Source organism: Halyomorpha halys, unplaced genomic scaffold (assembly GCF_000696795.3).
Source record: "Halyomorpha halys isolate HHAL.00 unplaced genomic scaffold, Hhal_1.1 Scaffold459.1, whole genome shotgun sequence".
Classification (NCBI taxonomy): domain Eukaryota; kingdom Metazoa; phylum Arthropoda; class Insecta; order Hemiptera; family Pentatomidae; genus Halyomorpha; species Halyomorpha halys.
In genome coordinates this window covers 359,442-379,183 of record NW_027116111.1, presented here as the reverse complement: position 1 = coordinate 379,183, position 19,742 = coordinate 359,442, and the positions used below count along the sequence as shown (strand labels likewise).

The 19,742-nt window shown below is 28.4% G+C and overlaps 2 protein-coding genes across 2 annotated transcripts in view; one reads left to right on the top strand and one right to left on the bottom strand.

Moving 5' to 3' along the window:
* LOC106683038 (bifunctional arginine demethylase and lysyl-hydroxylase JMJD6) overlaps positions 1 to 6,728 on the top strand; it is an 11,758-nt gene extending 5,030 nt beyond the window's left edge. The window contains exons 2-7 of the mRNA XM_014424244.3: positions 4,085 to 4,262; positions 4,398 to 4,522; positions 4,601 to 4,831; positions 4,926 to 5,061; positions 5,136 to 5,265; positions 6,368 to 6,728. Coding sequence (XP_014279730.2) covers positions 4,085 to 4,262; positions 4,398 to 4,522; positions 4,601 to 4,831; positions 4,926 to 5,061; positions 5,136 to 5,265; positions 6,368 to 6,453 — 886 coding nt within the window. The 3' untranslated portion in view covers positions 6,454 to 6,728. The remainder of the gene's footprint in view (positions 1 to 4,084; positions 4,263 to 4,397; positions 4,523 to 4,600; positions 4,832 to 4,925; positions 5,062 to 5,135; positions 5,266 to 6,367) is intronic.
* Positions 6,729 to 12,520: 5,792 nt separating this feature from the next.
* Hsc70-5 (Heat shock protein 70 cognate 5) overlaps positions 12,521 to 19,742 on the bottom strand; it is a 26,286-nt gene continuing 19,064 nt past the window's right edge. Inside the window, exons 13-14 of the mRNA XM_014424249.3 lie at positions 15,952 to 16,092; positions 12,521 to 13,373 (exon numbers count right to left, since the gene is read on the bottom strand). Coding sequence (XP_014279735.1) covers positions 13,284 to 13,373; positions 15,952 to 16,092 — 231 coding nt within the window. The 3' untranslated portion in view covers positions 12,521 to 13,283. The remainder of the gene's footprint in view (positions 13,374 to 15,951; positions 16,093 to 19,742) is intronic.

The following is a 19,742-nucleotide window of genomic DNA, read 5'->3' as shown; positions in this document are numbered from 1 at the left end:
ATAAAATAATAAAAATAAATAAATACAAATATCTAAAATAAAATAAATAATAGACTAAAAATTTGGAAATATACACAATAATGGAATGAAAATATAAATTAGTTGATTACTAACTATGGACAAGACAGTAGTAAATTGATTACATTATTATTTATATACATATAAATGTGAGCAACAAATAAATGATACAGTGGAAAGAATTAATTAAAGAAATTACATACACCTCATTAAAAATGATAAGTTTTGAGTCGACCAAGATATCCTTATACAATTGGTTCAAATTAGAGTCAATCTTCTTCATTCCAGAATATTTATTAATTAATTCGAATTTCATTATTAATATATCGCTCGTTTTCTCCCTTAGTGACACGTCTGAATTTTTTTTTATTTTATTTTATTTAGAATTGGTCATATTTCAAAGATAGCACTGTAGACTGCGGTTATTTTCTTCTCTCAGATCGTCCTACTGACTTTCTATTAACTAAAGCTATTAGGGTTGTTACAAATTAACTCCAGTTTACAGCAAATGTTAACATGAATGCCGATAACCGGACCTCTATACCGCACATTGGTACCAGAGCGGAAAAAAATCGATTTTCGAAAGCACTGATTTCGATTATCTAGTTGGTGATTCTCACACTATATAAGCTACAGGATCTAGGCACAGCATGATTTTTTTCCCTGTTTCAAGGGTATTCCCATTAATTTAGGCCCACTCTCTGAATAATGGAAGTTTTACCAAATCATACACTACTCTAAATGAGTTATATTTAATTGCAAAAGAGGGAGAGAAAAATTATCAATTTTTTTCCTGCTCTACGATGGTCAACTAAGCCACACACCAGTCAAACTAGGCAAAAAAAAAATTAAAACGCTTTACAACGTTATAAGTTACGAATTTTAAATAAGCATTGAGAACAGCTATGATTACAAAAAAAGCTCCGAGATGTGGAGGGACACTTTTCAAACAAGACGTGTTAAAGTAAAACTTAGAACAAAAATCATCTGCCTTTATTTGCCTGTCCGATCATAAAACCCCAAAGAAAGGAAATGAACGACTTGGCAAAAATCTAGCAAAATCTTTTAATGTGAATGCTCTCGTATCTCTCCATTACACACCAGAATCAAGTGTATTCCATACAGTTCACATTGCTTACAACAAAAAATGGATGCAATGACCGATCAGGAAAATTCCGGCTCTTCTCAAGAGAAACAGCAGAGATAGCCATTGAAAAGTATTCATGGTACTACATGTCATCCACGGTGCATAAGGTTTTGTTGCATGGTGCAAAAATAGTTCAGAAGTCGATTCTCCCAGTCGGAATAGGCATAAGAAAGTAGAAATAAGGATTACAAGACATTCAGCATCAGAAACTCGTGGAAAATGTCTCGTATATCTATCTACCAATGAAGACGTGTTCCACAAGCTACTGGAGACTTCGGATCCTTTTATCACGAACAAAAGACCCGAACCAAAGAACACCTGGAAATCAGTGATGCAGCTAAGGAACTGTTAATCAAATTAATTTGAAATCGTAAGTGTCTTTTCAATTTGAACAACCTTTGACTTTGAATCCCTAGTTTTATTATTTACAAAATTCTCCAGTCTTTCAAACTTCCTTGACTTTTTAATTATAAGCATTATTTAATTTAAATATTCACTAAAAATACCCGTTGCAACTTGTTTTGATGAGTACAACCTATTCCGAACATTTCAGAAATTCTTATCTAACCAATAGGCTTTCCTTTCCTCATTTGTTCTTTCATTTTCTTCAAAATTTCCAAAAAAAAAAATAAAAACAGTTGAACTTGATGTATTTTTTTGTTCTAAGTCGAATGGGACCGCCCCCAGGTTTCTATGTTAATCCGTTCTCAAGATATTGAATTTATTCCGCTTTTTAGCCATTTGGCCCCAGAGTGTGCCGGTGTTTGTCCCTTCAATTGTTACAAATGCAATACCTCATGACATGTGAACACTTGTATTGTAGAACAACAATATCATCTCAAATAAGAAGTAAATACAACATGAGGTACTTATTAATTAGACACAGATAACAACATTCTAGGATCACATATTTTTTAATCACTTTTTTAACTGTGCGGACCTAAAATGTGCAATCTTGAAATCCTAAAATATGTTATCATTATTATATTTCTACGTTAGGTTTACCTTGCTTCTATAACATAACTTCTTATAGCTCAGGAAGCAATTAAAATAATGATAAACACTTTCCTGATTTTCTTTAATAAATCTTTTACAATAATGTTGTTGATATAAAATTCTATCCTGACATTTGGAATATGTGCTTGTATAAATGTTTGCATTTAACTGAACTTTAGACATAATAGTTCAAAACTAGAATTTCATTGCTGTGAATGAATTATTTTCGTTATCTGCTGAAATAAATATTTTGAATATAAACAATATTTGTCATAAAAAAATGGAAATAAATTTATCATAGAAAAGTCACTTCAACAATAAGCATCAATATCTAAACATACATAACTTGAATTGATTTATTTAAGATCAAAATTAAATCAAATCAATAATCAGTAGTCATGATTTTGTAATAGTTAAAATCAAAGCAAATTTTCATTGAACAAATTAAATTTTTTAAATAATCGAAACATTAATAAATAGCAAGTGTTTATTTTATTATAATTACTTTTTTTATGTGATGTGCTATTTAATTGAACCAGATATAAAAAACGAATTAGGTTTGGAAAAGTAAAGTTTTTCTTTTAATATTTTGTAATTAAAAATCTCTGAATAAATAGATTGTGCAGAGCAGTAACAGCATCTAATAAAACATGTTCATTATGCATACAGATGATAAAGATGAATGGCTGACTGACAAACCGAAGGTCTACTGCAAAATACCACATGCCTACTGTATCAATAAACAAGATTTACTCAACATGTATTTAAAAACCTTTTTAACTGTCTTTTCCCACCTCAATAAGAAATGGAATGCATTGTCCTTAAAGAACTTATTCATCACATTGCTAATATTTCACACAATGAATATTTTTAAAAAATCAGGGCTCAGTGTAATTAGAAAATTGAAAAGAGAAAGATATCATCCAGGATATGTTACATATTAAAAGAGTAATGGATTAATATTTAATTAGAGTGAATGTGTGAAAAAAATAATAAATGATGCATAAAAGTCCAGTTATCTAGTGACAAGGAAGGGATTTTGATGGAAAGTTTTGAAAATTGTTCATTTAGGTTTTTTGGTGCTAATTACGAATTTCAACTTAGTGGCCTCCAATTTTTACTGTAAATATTAAAAAAAATTCAAAAAAGCTTGGAAAATTAATTTTGTTTTCCTTTTTTCTCCAATAGCATAAAAACTATGCATTGTTCATAAACACCAGCTTATAATTAATTAAACAAAAGTAAATTCCATACATGCCGGAGTCAAATACCTTGTGTGACTGTCCGTATATCTGAGGCTGTTGTTTTCTGAACTTGTAAGTTTTTTCTGGTTGGTGGGTAGTTAACCGACCAAACCAACCCTCCTTCTTTATCCGGGCTTGAGACCATCAACTAACTCCTAGGGACCCAGCTGGTGGAGTCTCTAAAAAAATGAGAGTGGTCTTTTACAAAACCATCATAAGGCCAGTAGTGATCTATGGGGGAGAAACATGGCCCTTGACAAGAAAATGAGAACAGATTCTCAACTCCTGGGAGAGAAAGGTATTGAGAAGGATATGGGAATGAGTCTCGGAGAATAGAGTTTGGGGAAGAAGGAATGAGGAACTGATAAATCTGTTCGGGGAACCCAGCATTGTAGCTTTAGTTAAAAGAGCAAGAATAAGGTTAGGACCTTTTAAAACCTTTAATTGTATTTTTTATAAAGCTAGTGAAAATGTAATTAGCACCACAGTGAAATAATACAATTAAAAGTTCTCACACAAATTACTTTATTTCTCACTATATCATGCTTATAAACCTTGGAGAATTTTTTGCTATTGTTTAATTAAATCAGATAATCATAAAAAAAACTTGCCTACATTGAGGAAAATCTTAAAATTAATGTCTAACCCAGCTTGTTCAGCTAAATAAACATAAATTTAGATCAGAAGCTGTGAGATTAGCCGCTGCTAGAAGACCCAAGCGCTGGCAGTTGAAGATATGTCGCATTGTTACGTTGATTGGGGTGCTGGCATTAGTAATAAAGGCAAGACTGTATACTGTCGAAGGGATAACAACTGCTTGGATGTGGTATTACGGCCGACATCCCACTGCAGACAAGGTACGTCCAAAAATTTTTAAACAGACTATTCATTTCATTGTAACAAATTTTCTTAATAAAATTCAGTTCTCATCGTTTTGTATGCTTCTTTTTTGTTTTGTATTGTTTATAATACAATGTTTGTTGTTTAATCAGTGTGCAATATGGATGCCTGATATTGCATACCAGGCTTTTCGTCCACCAGTAGATTGTACTCTTTGTCGTGATGTTCATCAGGTTGATAGGGTATACAATATTACACCGGAGGAATTTGAAAACAAGTAAGTTTTTTTTTTCCTATTTTTTCATCTCATTAATAGTTTCCTCTAATGAATATTTCTTTTTAAAAATCTGTTTAGGTATGCTTTTTCAGGACGACCTGTGATTATAAGTGATGCCATGAGAAACTGGACAGCACCTTATATCTTCAGCTTTGAATTCTTTCAAGAAATGTATGCAGGGAGTAGGGCACAAGACAGGTGTCAATTCTTTCCCTACAAGACCAACTTCAGATCCCTCTGGGAGGTATTTGAAATGCCACAGGAGAGAGCAGAATTACGTAATGGTCAGGAACCATGGTATGTCGGCTGGTAAGTGAGTTCAATATAAAATTTAAAACCAAGGAAATATCAAATGATAATTTTTTTATTAACCACTTTACTATGTTTGAACATATAACTTTAGGAGTAATTGTGATGAAGAAGTAGGCCAAATCATCAGGCAGCACTATAGCAGACCTTACTTTCTTCCCAAAACTTCAGAGAACAAAAATACTGACTGGATCTTCATGGGCAGTCCAGGATATGGTGCACATATGCATGTAAGTTAAATTAATCCTTCAAAAACTTAAATATTTCAATAAAGTTGTCTAAAGTATTAAAATTAATTTGAAAGGTTGACAATGTCAATAATCCATCTTGGCAAGCGCAACTTGTAGGAGCAAAGAACTGGACACTTCAACCACCTCCTGAGTGTATGTACGAATGTTCGACGCACATAGTAACAATTAATCAAGGAGAAATATGTGAGTTTCTTTTATTTATGATTGAACAATATATTTAATATGAAGTGATATAACAAATAAAAGAGAAAATGCATAAGAAAACTAAACTTCATAAAAACTTTTTTTCTAAATAATCTTTTTTTCTAAATAACATTTTTTTTATACTTTATGTTAATTTATTTTTTAATATCTAATTAAAATGAATAATAATGCTATTATAAAGGTAAGGTAAATCAACCAAATATCCCAAGTAAAAGAAAGTGTAAAGTTGAGTTATGCTTTCAAAATTTAAGATTATTTAATTATGTAAATTAGTAAAATTAGGGTATAAAGATTAGTTTAATTTCATTTCTTAAGTTTTTTTAATGTTATGTTTATGGACCCTGGCAATCATAATCCATCTAATGTTTGAATAATATATGAAAAAAACAAAATAATGTTTTAGACTCAATAAACAACAATGTTAGTGAAAAATCCTTAAACTAAATATCTTACTATCAATGATTGGTATGTATCTACATAGTCAGATTGTTTGCAAAAGTATTCACAATCATAAAACCTAATTTCTTTTAATATGAATATGAAAATTTAATATATTTTATAGAAAATAATTTATTATACCACGCTATAGAATTAATGATGTATCACATCATATCAATTTATAATTATTAATTAAGTAGTAAAAAGGATGATTTTTTTTTAACATTATACGTTTAAATATCTAAACAGTTCACTCACTTAGCCCGTCACTTGGCATGCTCTATAGATCTGCATGCGTACCCCAATAGATTTTGTTTTATTAGAGAAAAGTTACCAATTTCTGTTTGAAGTGTAAGTGAAGAGTGATCAATTCACTATTACTCCCATTAACCTTCATTCCTTTTTTAAGAACAGTTACTTACTTTTTTTAAACAAAGTTTCTGAAGAAGAATCAACCTGAAAGTTACAAAATAAAAATGAATATTAATCTCATTTGAAAAGCATATTTAATGTTATATTATTTAATATTAGTATGCATGTATTAACTATTATAGCGTTTAATATTGGTATGCACGATAATTAAATATTTATTAGTTGTTTATTTATAAAACTGACCACACTTATGCAATCGTATTGTTTTCAGTTGTTTTAGACACCAATATATGGTACCATTCTACACTAATTGTATCTGAGGGAGTCAGCATCACCATCGGAGCAGAGTATGATTAAATTTATGTATTAATGAGGAGTTTTATTATCAAAATAAAATATTTATTTGATTTTTTTTTATTTAGTCATGTATGAAAAAAAATCTGTCAAATAAATTTATTTGTTTGTATCACCTGCATTAACACAATTGAGTAAACTATTTTATTATGACCCAAACTACAGAAAAGAAATGTGATTGCAGACTGGAAGACAAAACCAACTCAAATTAATGCAATTGACAATGATATATACCAAATTAAATTTAGTTAACAATCTTTATATTAAGTTAAATTCAGTTTAGGAGCATTATGTCTATATTCAAATTATCTATTGGAAAATCATTATAAAAAAAGTATTACAGGAAAATCTCATCAGTCAAATTTATATAAACAATGTTGATTTGAAATACGAATTTGACAGGGGGAAATTTAAGTTTTGAAATAAACAGAATAATTGTTAAAGTAAATTTTAATTTTTCAAAAAAATCTTTATTTATTAGATATTGGTGTATTAAATTTTGATAAAATGAATGATGTCATTAACTACAGCATCCTAAAAGACCAAAAACAAGTTTAATGTTTGTGAATAAAAAGTTTTCATACACATGATTTTTTTTTTAAATTAAACTTAATGACTATTTTTCCCTGTATATACCTTATATCAGGTATCTAATAATAGTGATAATTAGTCTATTCATTCCTATTTTATTTAATTCATTATTACCTTCAAACTGTGATTTATTTTGTAATTGATTAATTACATTACTGATCGATTCCGCTGAGGAAGCTGGATAAAAAACTTTACTGGAGCAATTTCCATGAAATAGAATACATTATAAAAATAGCTTGAGAAGTGTTTTATGGTTTCTAAACATCGTTAATTTGGGAAGGAAAAATGTCAATCAGAGAACTTCCAAGAATTAGAAATTGACCCAGAAACGACTTAATCCAATTTTTCCCTATTCCTTCTAAAAGAACGATAAAAAAAACCAATAGTGAACAATACCAAAGTTGCTAAAAAGTAGAAATTATGACGTGTTTTAGTTATTTAGAAGTACTTCGTACCTGACTCTAAGACAAGCCTTATAAAGTACAATATAATACATTTGAAAAAATATAGAGCGCACTGCGGTATTGTGTTGAACTAAGGCGCGAAATCTCGTTGTTTTTGAAGGATTAATTTGGTCATTTTTATTACAGTAAATTAAAAGTAGTTAATTTGTTGAGGTATTTATATTTTATTCAAAAACTCAGCAAAATCTAAATTATGAAGGCGGCCACTGGGAATATTAGCCCCGCTCCAACCACTCAATGCCAAATGGAAGGTAGTACAGGACCCCAATGCCAAATGGAAGGTAGTACAGGAGCCCAATGGATAAAATATAAATATCTTAAAATGCCATGCAGCAATACAAGATAAATGTACAAATGTATATATAATTAGGTTAAGTTAAAATTGTTTATATGTATCTGTTATTAATAACGAGTTAAGGAAGTTAGGAAAAAAAATAATAAAATCTAGTCTATAGAAAACACATCTGCAAATAATTACAAAAAATCTTTTCTATCACACTTAACATGGAAAATCATTTCTAGCAGTTCTAAAACTCATACCTCTTTAATAATTAATTTAATAATTCAACGAATTAAGTCTTTATTTTGGGTTTTCACCTTTAGTCTTAAATGGTACATCCAAGCAAAACATTATGGAATAAGAAATTAAACAGTATTAAATTCTGCATTTAACGTATGTAATGGGTACCATTACGTATTAATTCGTTTAAGTAGCATATCATGAACCAAAAAACGATTTTGTTGTCAACATTTATCCTAAATTGAGATAAAGTGAATAAGGTCCCCTAACTTACCACAAAAACAAATTTCTTGAGATCCTAAATTGGTTACTAAGCAGCTAATTAGCTACATAAAGTAATGAATTAGAAATTTTAGGTCTTTCATCCGGGTTTTCCTCTATAAATTCTGAAGAGTGAATCCTTATAAAAAAAAAAGTTCAAGTAAGCTCCCCACTGAGTCCACATTTGGCATGGATTGGTCATGAGTGTTTTCCATTATAGGCAGGGATCTACATTATTCACCAAAATGATATTTCTTAGGTTAGATTGAGAATAAGATTTGTTTAAAAAAGTTTCTTTTTTTTTTTTTTTTTAGTAAATTTTTATTAGCACGAAATCTTATTAAACAAAGTTGGGTGTACTATTTTTTTAATCTTTAATGTAGGTGATTACTTTCTTACCTTATTTTATTTTCTATTCCTAAAGTAAACATAAATTTCATTCTCATTTCTTGTTCAGTGTAAAAAAAAGTATTGTGTAATATTTTATGAGTAGAGGCCCTTGATAGTTATAATCAGGAAATTAAAATTAAATAATAAAAAGTTAGAGTTAACTATTTTTTTTAGTTTATTTCACATTTTTAAATATTATTTCTGAATTATTGAAAAGCAAGTTCATATTTCCAGGCTGCAGAAAATAATGTTTTTTACACCTAGTTGGTTCTATACTACCATATTTTCTGCTTCATCAACTGTCCTCAAGGCTAAAGGTATAAGTCCCAGCTTATCTCAAACTTGCAGGCATGGTGTAAGGGATCTTCAATTTCATCAACAATAGGTAGTTTCAACAGCACATAATAGAAAAAAGAAATGGATGACCTGTTTAAGATAAACGACTTGATGAGTAAAAGTTAAATAAAATATAGATTATATATATAAAAATAAAGCATATGTATATAAGCTTGTTTAATTCTTAAACAAAGTGAAAACAAAAAATGAAGCTATGATTCACTGCAGGTTGCTTTGTAGTATCTTCACTTATTTTATCAATTCCTGTGGATATGAATGATTGATTCCTGTGCGTTTATCCCAATTGATTGATAAACAATTATTTAATAGAATAAACATTTAGTTCATAAACGATTGTATACAAACAAATAAATAAGACTTTTACTTGAATTTTATTGAGTGACATTGGGCATTTTGTTAGAAGAATAAAAATATTTTTTACTTAATGCTTTTTTATTTTTAAAAAAACTCAACTGGAGGACATATTTTTATTTTTCTAATCTAGATTCCTGTTTTACCAAAACCCATAAAGTAAAAAAAAAAAAGTTCTCTTTCTAATAATATTATTCATAAAATCATAGAAGTTCATTTAACTATTAACTATTTCTGAATCTTAGGAATATTCTACTGAACCCTTTAATTTTAAACTAGTCCTCTAGATCAAATTCAACAGAAGTAACAGTAATGTGAATACTAATTATCTAATTTATCTATTTGATTATTATTGAAATTCTAAGAATAAAACAAAAGCTATATACATATAGTATATACATATAGCCAATATATACATATAGTATATACATAAGGCATGTTATACTTATAGTTACAGTTAAAATATTACAATTTTAAGTTTAATTTCAGTAATAAAGTAATAACAATACTCATGTTGCTAACCCCATCCCTCATTTTTTAAATCCTTTATATAAACAATGAAAAATTGTCCAAATAAAAATTTTAAAGCTATATTTCTTTGTATGATTTGAACTTTACTTGACTTCTTTTGACTGAAGTCAAATTTGACAATCATGATGAAACTCATTATAAAACTTTACATTATTCCATTAATTATAAAATAAAATCAAGAATAAGTTTTTCTTTGGTTCATTAAATAAACTTTCTTTTCTTGATTCTAAACTATTTAATAAGTATAATAATAAAGTTATAAGGTATAAGGTTCTAGAGAAGAATAAAGAGAGATGAAATTGTTAATTTAAAACTATGTTAGTGTGACATGATAAAAAAATTACATATCTAATATTAGTAATTTATATTTAAAAATAATAGTAAAATGGGGCTTTGACCGTAAAATCTGACCTGGGGTTTCGACTTTTTTCATTGAGTGGTGGTTCTAGAAAATGAAAAACTCTGACCCTCAACCATGGTTAGGCAGTATAAGACTCCAATGGGGGGCGAGGGGGAATGGGGCTTGTCTGTAGACATTTATTAATATTTCTAATAATGAAGAAAATACTTTGAAAATTTTCCGAAGTTAAACAGAGGAAGACAAAATTAAAATAGTAACTGATCCATATCTAGTATTGTAAACAAGTAAAGTATTCAGAATGGTCAACTAATGTTGATATGAGGTCATGTGTAAACCCAACAGCAGGAAATACTTGGTTACACTGTCCATTCAATATGTCACCTAAAGGGTCCTTCAATTTGTAGTGGACTCTCTAAATGACAGTATTGGCAGCAAAAAAACTACTTAGGTTTATTCCAAGGACACTAAACAATTTTTTCTGTAGCCTATAGTTTGCACAAGTATTCCTTCCTTAAAGCTAATTCAGTAGTTGGCCCTGAGATTATAAACATAAAATGAAGGTGTAATCCTTTTATAATTTGAGCACCTGAGGATCAGAAGGTCTGATGAAATCGTTAGGGTTTATTTGTGCACAAAAGAAATCAATTGAAGTTCATTCCTAAATATAAAGGAAATTACTGTTTTCTTGATTTTTTTTTTTATAAACATGGGCTAGGATAAATTAGCATAAGGATATATATTTTTATCAACTTTAAAGTTTCATAAATAGGATGAGTTAGTTTAAGTGGAGGACTTAAATGACTTATATTACCAACCGAGAAAAAGTTAGAATTATATCAATAGACTTCAAGAATTTTATTTATTTAAAATTTTGTTTAACTCATAGCAAGGAATGACTATCTCAGAGGCTAGTATTGTTAGATTTATTGTCGGTTGTTTAGTGGAAATTCTAGGAGTCTCAGTTGTTAATTAGCTTAGGTGAGAGTATTTCAGTACAAGGGTCATCCATTAATTGGAAGAACCCTTTTCTAGAATCTAGCCACAACCTCTAGACTTCCCTTATAATTTTTATTTTCCTAGAATTTTATTAAAACATACTACCTATGGTGTAAACAATCCAATTCTTAAAAGGTTCCTATAATTCCCAATGATGTAATTTTTAAAAGGTATCTATTTTTTATAGTATTATATATTTTCTTGTGTTATATAAGGCATTTCATTACTATGAAGATTTCCTCAGCCAAACTCCAGTCTCAGCATGTATTATCTGTTTTCTGCCAGCTGTACTCTTCGCCACTCCATCCTTCCATCTGACAGGTCTTTTCTTCTACCTTCAACTTCCCAATCCTTTTGGAGTCTTTTTTCTTTTATTACCTCTAAAATATTCTTCCATACTTCCACTTCTTTCCTAATAACGGAGCTTCTATTATTCTACTTACCTTTTGCAATATTAAAATCAATTTTTTCCCTGATATAATAATGTTAAATAAACTAGAAGATTCAAATAATAGTTACTTGAGGATAAATGAATAATTCATTCAGAAAATTATAGACTAACTGAAGCAAAAGCGAGATATAAGTCTGAAATGCAGCTATTCTCTATGTCGTAAGTATTGAACATTGGTTGGCAAACTTAAACTTAAACTGCTGAAGAGCCAATTACTCCACGAACAGTCGGGAAAAAGAGCTTTAGTTATATTTTAATAAATATAATTTATTATATAACTAATACATCACTAAATGCAAACTTTCATGTAAATAATCTATTATATATAATTTACACCTAACTAGTAAGGAACTTAATCAATAAGAACAATATCCAATGAATTTTCTTATAAAGGGAGACAGGCCAAGCAAGTGGGAATGCTGGTTTCCATGCTCATCTTGATTCTCTTCCTCACAAGTCAGATCTACAAGGCACTCAGATGCCAGACCTTCCACCCGACTCCATCTTTTCACTTACTTTAGGCAGTTGTAATAAATTACTTTAATCAAGACTTAGAAGTAAATAATAATATGAAGTTTTGGAAGGAAAGGTTATAAAACAAGTTGATCAAAAAATCCACTAAGAGTTCTTAAGCATTTAACATAACTTTAAATAGGGCTGCTCACAATTCCTGTACTTATAACATTTAACATTTTATATTTAATAGAACATCATGAATACCCCTATTTTTTATGAACTACAAAACTCTTGTATTATTTCAGCTTGAAAAAAGGGAATAGACAAATATATAATTCTCATTGAAATAAAATTTTTGTTTTATTTTAAAAATATTTATGTGCTCCATATACAATATTAATATAACATATTTTCTAAAAAAAAATATAACTAAAAAAAAAGGGGGAGATACTAGACTTCATAGGAGATATAATAAAATAAATCTATAAGTACAAAACTAATAAATATAACATGCAAAATTTTATTATCAATGTAAAAATAAATGTACAAACAAAATTCAGTATGAAAAAAAAAAAAAGACTACAACAAGGTAACTAATAATTAACTAATAGCACAGATGGTCACACAAAGGAATTTCACTCTCATCTTATTCTTCTTTACACAATGTGGATCACATCCAAACATCAGTCGGCTATTCATCTATATATCACTACTCTCGCAACAAGGAAGATTCTAGGAATCACAACTTATCGAAACGCGCCCTACCAACAATATACACTGTACAGATATCTCGTCTTTATAATTAATATTTATTTCTTACATATAATATATATATGTATAATTTCTTGATAGGCAGATAATTGCCTTTATTATAATGTTAAAAAAAATGAAAAGAAAAAAAAAAGAACAATATGAAGAACAAATACAAACGGAATAAATGAGATAATTTCAAACCTGATTATTTACACTTTTTTAAACTTAAAACAAAATGTTGAATCATATATATTTTAATTAGAAAACAAAACAAAAAGGGGGGAGAGAGACAATGAGGCATATTTGTTCTTCAAATGTTAAACGAGATATTTTCCTATTCTATCAGTCGACTTATTGTTTTTCTTCTTGTTTCTGTTCTTCAGCTTTTTGATCTGTAGTTTGAGAACCAGATTGAGATTGCTGGTCCCTTTCAGAGGCCATCTGAAAAAAGAAAACAAGAAAACATTGTTTAATTTATTTTAATCTTTTCAATTTAAATAAGCGAAGATACTAATAACCTTTTATTTATGATTAATTACGAAAATAGAACAGGCCACATATTTTACTAAATACATCTAAAATTTTCTCCCAGAAAAACAAAATTAATCAAACCTTATAAAATATTATATTAGTTTGAAAGAAAACATCAGGAATTTGGAATATATAAATAATATCGGTTCTTAATAATTCATAATAACAAGGACTTCATATAAAATAATTGCATGAAACAAACAGATCTGTAGTTTAAAATCACCGAAAAAAAAACAAAACAGGTTCACTGAAATTATAGCCCCATATTTTAAGTTTTCCTTATTAAGGTAATGAAAACAAAGTAGCAACAGGTTAACCACTGGGAATGTTCTATACAATTATCCACTCTTGTGAAGTATCAAACACTCTATTAATTTGAAATTTCCGATTATAATTGCTCAATATACAAAAAAATCTAAAGGGCTGTTCTATGGTGGTTCTCATTATACCCTATATGGGCAATAAAGCTGGGTTAAAAAAATTTATGACACTAAATAGTTTAAAAAATATTATTTCTAAAACAAAGAGAATGATTAAAACCATGTTCAGGATAGGACTCTTCACTTTTAAGAACTATAAATAAGCAGGTGATTATCTCACTCATAAATAATAAAATAGAATCATTAAAAGGGTACAAAAGGAAGCATCTATTAAGTTATGCTTTTTAAACTGATTTAATTTATTGCCAAGCTACAATTTAAAGAAAGTCCTGATACAAATTTGGTTGACAGCAGAAAGTTCAGACGGCCAAGTGTATCTTCAAGCAATAAGTCTGTTATTATTTGCGAAACCATATGGCATATCATCATGACTTGTCTGTCAGCATACTTTAATGATCAAAACAAGTAATTCTGGACTTAAAAAATTTGTGAATTTAATAATGAAAAATTTACACAATATAGCTTTTAACTTACTGCTGTCCTAAACCCTTAGTTTAACTTAGCTTAATGCTTCAACCCTATAAGCTAATCAATAAAAATGTTATTTTTAGGTATATGATATATTAAAAAAACTTATGGAAAACATAGAGCATTTACAAACTGAAATAACAGTACTCATAAATAATTTAATTAATATTATACCCAAATATCAACTATAAGACCAGCCACAATATCATATTTGTAATATAAACATATATATTTATGTTTCTCAAAGTGAATAAGGTTACTAATTTAATGGCCAAAAATTATAGGCAGGCTAAGATTTAAACCAAGATTTAATATAAGGACGAGGTTGACAGCAAGAAGTTCAAATGGCTAAATGTACCTTCAAACAATTTAAAAAAAAAATTCAAGTCAGTTATTATTTGCAAAACCATATGGGATATCATCATTACTACTGTCAGAAATCTGCACTGAAGCATATATAATTTGAAAGAAATTCATAAAGAATTTCGTTAATGGCCAAAGTAGATTTTGAGCGTGGATAAAACTGTTTTATAGAGGAAAAGAAATACCAGGATGGACATTCTTTTGAAAAGCTGAGATCAAACAAGGTTTTAAAGAATTTAAAGATCATGCAACACCATTATTGGTTTTGTTATAAGCTGGAACAATTCTTTATTACAAACTAATTGGACATATTTAAAAAAACAAAAAAAAAAAAATTATTAACATTATACTAAAATCTTGTTAAGTCACCCATAGGCACTAGTATTGATGTTTATAAATAATTCTTATACCCAAATAAAATATTTGTAGGTAAATACTTCTGTGATAAATGTTTTGTCTAAATTACGACTGAGATTGATTAATGGAAAGCCGTTGTAACTTGAGAACTGATAGTACCTAATTTAATAAGTTGGTTAAATATTAATTAAAATTGTTGTGCTCAGACCCATAGTCTACATAATAATATTCAGAGACAAAAAATAACAAACATCATTGCACAACTATTGTTAAAAAAATCTAATATCACTACTACTCATAAAGGATAAGGGGTTTATAACACTGTAATTCTGATGGGACATGGTCATATTATCATACCATGGAAAAACATTTTTGAAATTTCAGATTCTCTGAAGTAGCCCTTTCAGCTGGCTGATTTTTAATGAAAAAGTCACCATCCCAGGCTTAAACAAGGCCTAAACATGTAATTTCAGTTTCTTACGACTTTTTGTTTTTAAGCTTGACTGTTCATACACACAAATTATTTTGGGAGACTAGGTTATATTTGGACACGAGGGGACCTCCAAAAGTGCATTTCAGTTAAAAACTAGAATTAAAAATTTTCCATGATCATATTTACTCTTTCTACATGTTTAATACATAAGTGAAAATAGAAATAGAATTTTCAAAAACACACTAAATTTCTGGATAGACAACTACATGTTGAAAAATATTAAAAGTATACACAACAGAAAAATTGCTGGTTGATATAAATAAATAATTACATGCCTAGACTCATAGATTTCTAATGAATTAATTTATGCTTTTGATTTGAATATTAGTCCAACATTTTTTAATAAAAACAAAATTTAAGAAAGTACCTTTTTATATGCCATTTCAAATAATTTGAGTGAATTCTGTTGCAGGGAACCGACAGTCTTTCTGATTTCCTCTGGATCAGATTCATCCTTCTTAGCCAAAAGATCACGGACCTTGGCTATTTCTTCCTTCATTTTATCAACCTAGAAGAATAAGGATAATGTTCAATCAATATGTAAAAATTTTCATTTTCTAATTTCTAAATTATGCATATAACATTGATAATAAAATTTTCAATAACTTGATAAAAAAAAATTTTTTTTTATGGAAGATTTATTAAGTTAAGAATTATTTGAAAAAAATATTAAGTTGTCGCTTCTTGATTGACAACCCAGGTAAAATAAATTTATTGAGCCATTTAAGATCCACAGGGTCTATGTTATATTGAGTGAACTACTATTTAAAGAGTATTAAACCATATATAGTGCATTAAAATAGTATTTAAGAAATTATCATGTTAAAAAATAACAAAAAATGTTGTTTACATTGAAAATATAAAGACATTTTAGAACAAGATTTAAAAATAAATTCATGCCCATATATTCCTACATATTAACTTGTGTGTGTTAAATCTTTTAAATCCTTAACTAGCAGTATTAGCCCCCGATGACTGAAGAGAGTTATAATGTAAAGTGAACTTGACAAATGTCTATCAGACCACAGACCTATGCAATCTTATTTCTCAGTATAGAGAGCATAAAGCATCACTGGATCTATCAATGGAATAGTTGTGCTCAGAACCGTAGTCTACAAAAGAAAATTCAGAGACAAAAAATAATGAACATCATTGCACATCTATTATTCGAGTAGAATTATTTTTAGTTAACTTTATCAAACGAACATTCTCCCCTTTCATACTTTCTTTGGAATATTTTTATTGCACCCTGGTCTGATGGATATCCTAACTGCATTAATAGCACTTAATTAATTAATTAGGGTTTAATAAAACTGTAGATCCTTATCTTACTTGAATGTTTTTTTTTTGTTTTAATTTCACAAATCAAATTTGATCGCAACAAAATAATTTTCAATTTCTTGAGTAATTTTCTATAACAATTTTAAAGACAAAGATCACCTTTTTTTAAAAGAATAAACAAAACAGTAACTAGTTCTATTAGTGAAAATCCTAAGGATTTAAAAGAGTTAACCTGGAATGGTTTCATGAAAAACTGATCAACAGACAAGTGATCCGATAAGAACATAAAACACAATATTGGTGAATTTAAAAAATAAAATAATTAAATGTCAAGGTTAGTTAATTAACAAATCAGCCATTGGTTACATTACTAAATTAGCTTCTATTAAAAATTGTATCATTTAATTAAAAAATAAAAAGTAAAGAAGAAATTTATTTTATTTTATTCTAAACTATTTTAATAGCGGTTTTAAATGTTCTGCATTATCTTTTATCAAACATTACATTTGTCAGTCTGTTTTTTATTCATTTTGTACAAGCATGAGCTAATATAATGATTAATTAGAAATCAACCCTAAATTCTAATACAATTAGGTTTATAGGAGGCAGTTCAGACGGCCAAGTGTATCTTCAAACAATAAGTCAGTTATTATTTGCGAAACCTTATGGCATATCATCATTACTACACTTTAAAGAGAAGTAATTCTGGACATAAAAAAATTGAATGACTTGAAGCAAGGTTGTGAAAAGCAACAATTTTAAAGAAAATCAGTGTTTTGAACATAAAAAAAAAATTAATAAATAAAAGCAGTTTCTGATTCTATTAGTGAGAATCCTAAGGATTTGCAGGTGGAATGATGTCTTAAAAACTGACCAACAGGCATGTGATCTGATAAGAAAATAAAACATATGGGTGGATTTAAAAAAAATTTTACATAACTTAATTAGCTTCTATTTGCTATTTTTTTTAATAAAAAAACTTCTATAAATAAAGTAGGAATTTATATACTATATTCTAAAATATTTTAATAGTTGTTTTAAAAGTTCTGCATTATCTTTAATCACACAATTTACACTTGCCAGTCTGTTTTTTATTTATTTTGTATAAGCATGAGCCTAACATAATGATTAATTTGAAATTAGTCCTAAATTCTAATATGATTAGGTTTATGGCAGTTCAGACGGCCAAGTGTATCTTCAAACAATACATCAGTTATTATTTGCGAAACCTTATGGCATATCATCATTACTACACTGTAAAGAACATTAAATCTGGACATAATAAATTTGAATGACTTGGAATATTATGAAAAGCAATTATTTTAAAGAAAACGGTATTCTGAACAAAATGCTTCTTGGTTTCTCAATAAAGTGTGTGTTAGTTTGTCTAGCACCCTAATACCAAAATATTTACGTTTAATATTATGGAATCTAAAAAAATATGAAATATTAAAAAAGCACTGAAGAAGTTTTTCAGAACTGCTCTACCGAAAAATTTACATGATATGGCTTATATTATTGTTGGACCGAGCTCTTAATTTAATTTTGAATATTTTGTTGGATAAAAAAACTCATTTTAAATTCTACTTATATGTTTCAATCCTATAAGCTCAAGAATATTTCTTTTTTTTAAGAATTTGATGAATTAGAATTTTTTTTTTTTGAAAATACACAGGATATATAGACTGAAACTACAACAGCAATAAAAAAGTTAATGAATACCCAAACCTCATCTATCAAGCTTCCAAACTGAATATGGCTATTACTAATTTTATATCCAAAATTTATTGCCAAGCCAGAATTTAAAAAAAGTCCTTATAGAAGTTTTGTTGACAGCAGAAAGTTCAGACGGCCAAGTGTATCTTCAAGCAATAAGTCTGTTACTATTTGCGAAACCATATGGCATATCATCATGACTAGCTAGTCAACAATGCTCCCGATCAAAACCAGTAATTTTAGATTTGATATATTTAAATATGAAAAAAAGGCATGATATTTTTGATAAATAACATAATGATAATGATGTTGTAAATCTATTACTAATTAATAACCATGAGAGATAGTTGACCGTGGATGACTTATACGAGAAGATGGTTGGGGGGTGCGGTCAAATTTAAACACAAATAAGTTGATGTAACTTGTGTTTTAATTTGACCCCCCCCAACCATTTTCTCCTCGTATTACTAATTAATACTTAAATTCTAAAATCTCATAGATAGTAATAGATTAAAAGAATAGAATGGATTAGGATAGGCCTTTGCTGATTGTATAAGAGGTATTAACTGAAATTAGAGAAGCAATTGATAAACTGAAGAATTCTACCCAATTTGCAATAAATAAACATTTAGCGAACGAGTGGTTCAATATCAACTCAAGTATCAAACACTTAGTGTTAAAAATTAATGATGACTATTTTAAATCAATATAATATTCTTACATGGCCAGAAATTAATTTTCAAATTTTCCATTGTCAATTAAAATAGTTGTGCTCAGACCCATAGTCTACATAATGATATTCAGAGACAAAAAATAAGAACATCACTGCACAACAATTTAATTGAAAATAGACACTGAACATACAATAAAATTAAACATTACAATGGTTCTAGGAACAGAGCAGAAGTATTGATAGGGATTACAAATTTTACGAGAACCATTTCTAGGACCTAATTAATCTTTTGACTAATACCTAATATAATATTTTTGGAGTTTTGTGGACTCTACAAGCACAGTTTACAACCTAACAAATCTGAGCAATTTTCTCTTAAGAGAAAATCTGAACTGGGCTAGTTCAATTATTGATACAACGGCTCTTTTCACTATGATTTCGATTATCATTAATTTACTAATCCTGTCTTAAAAATTAAAATTATTATA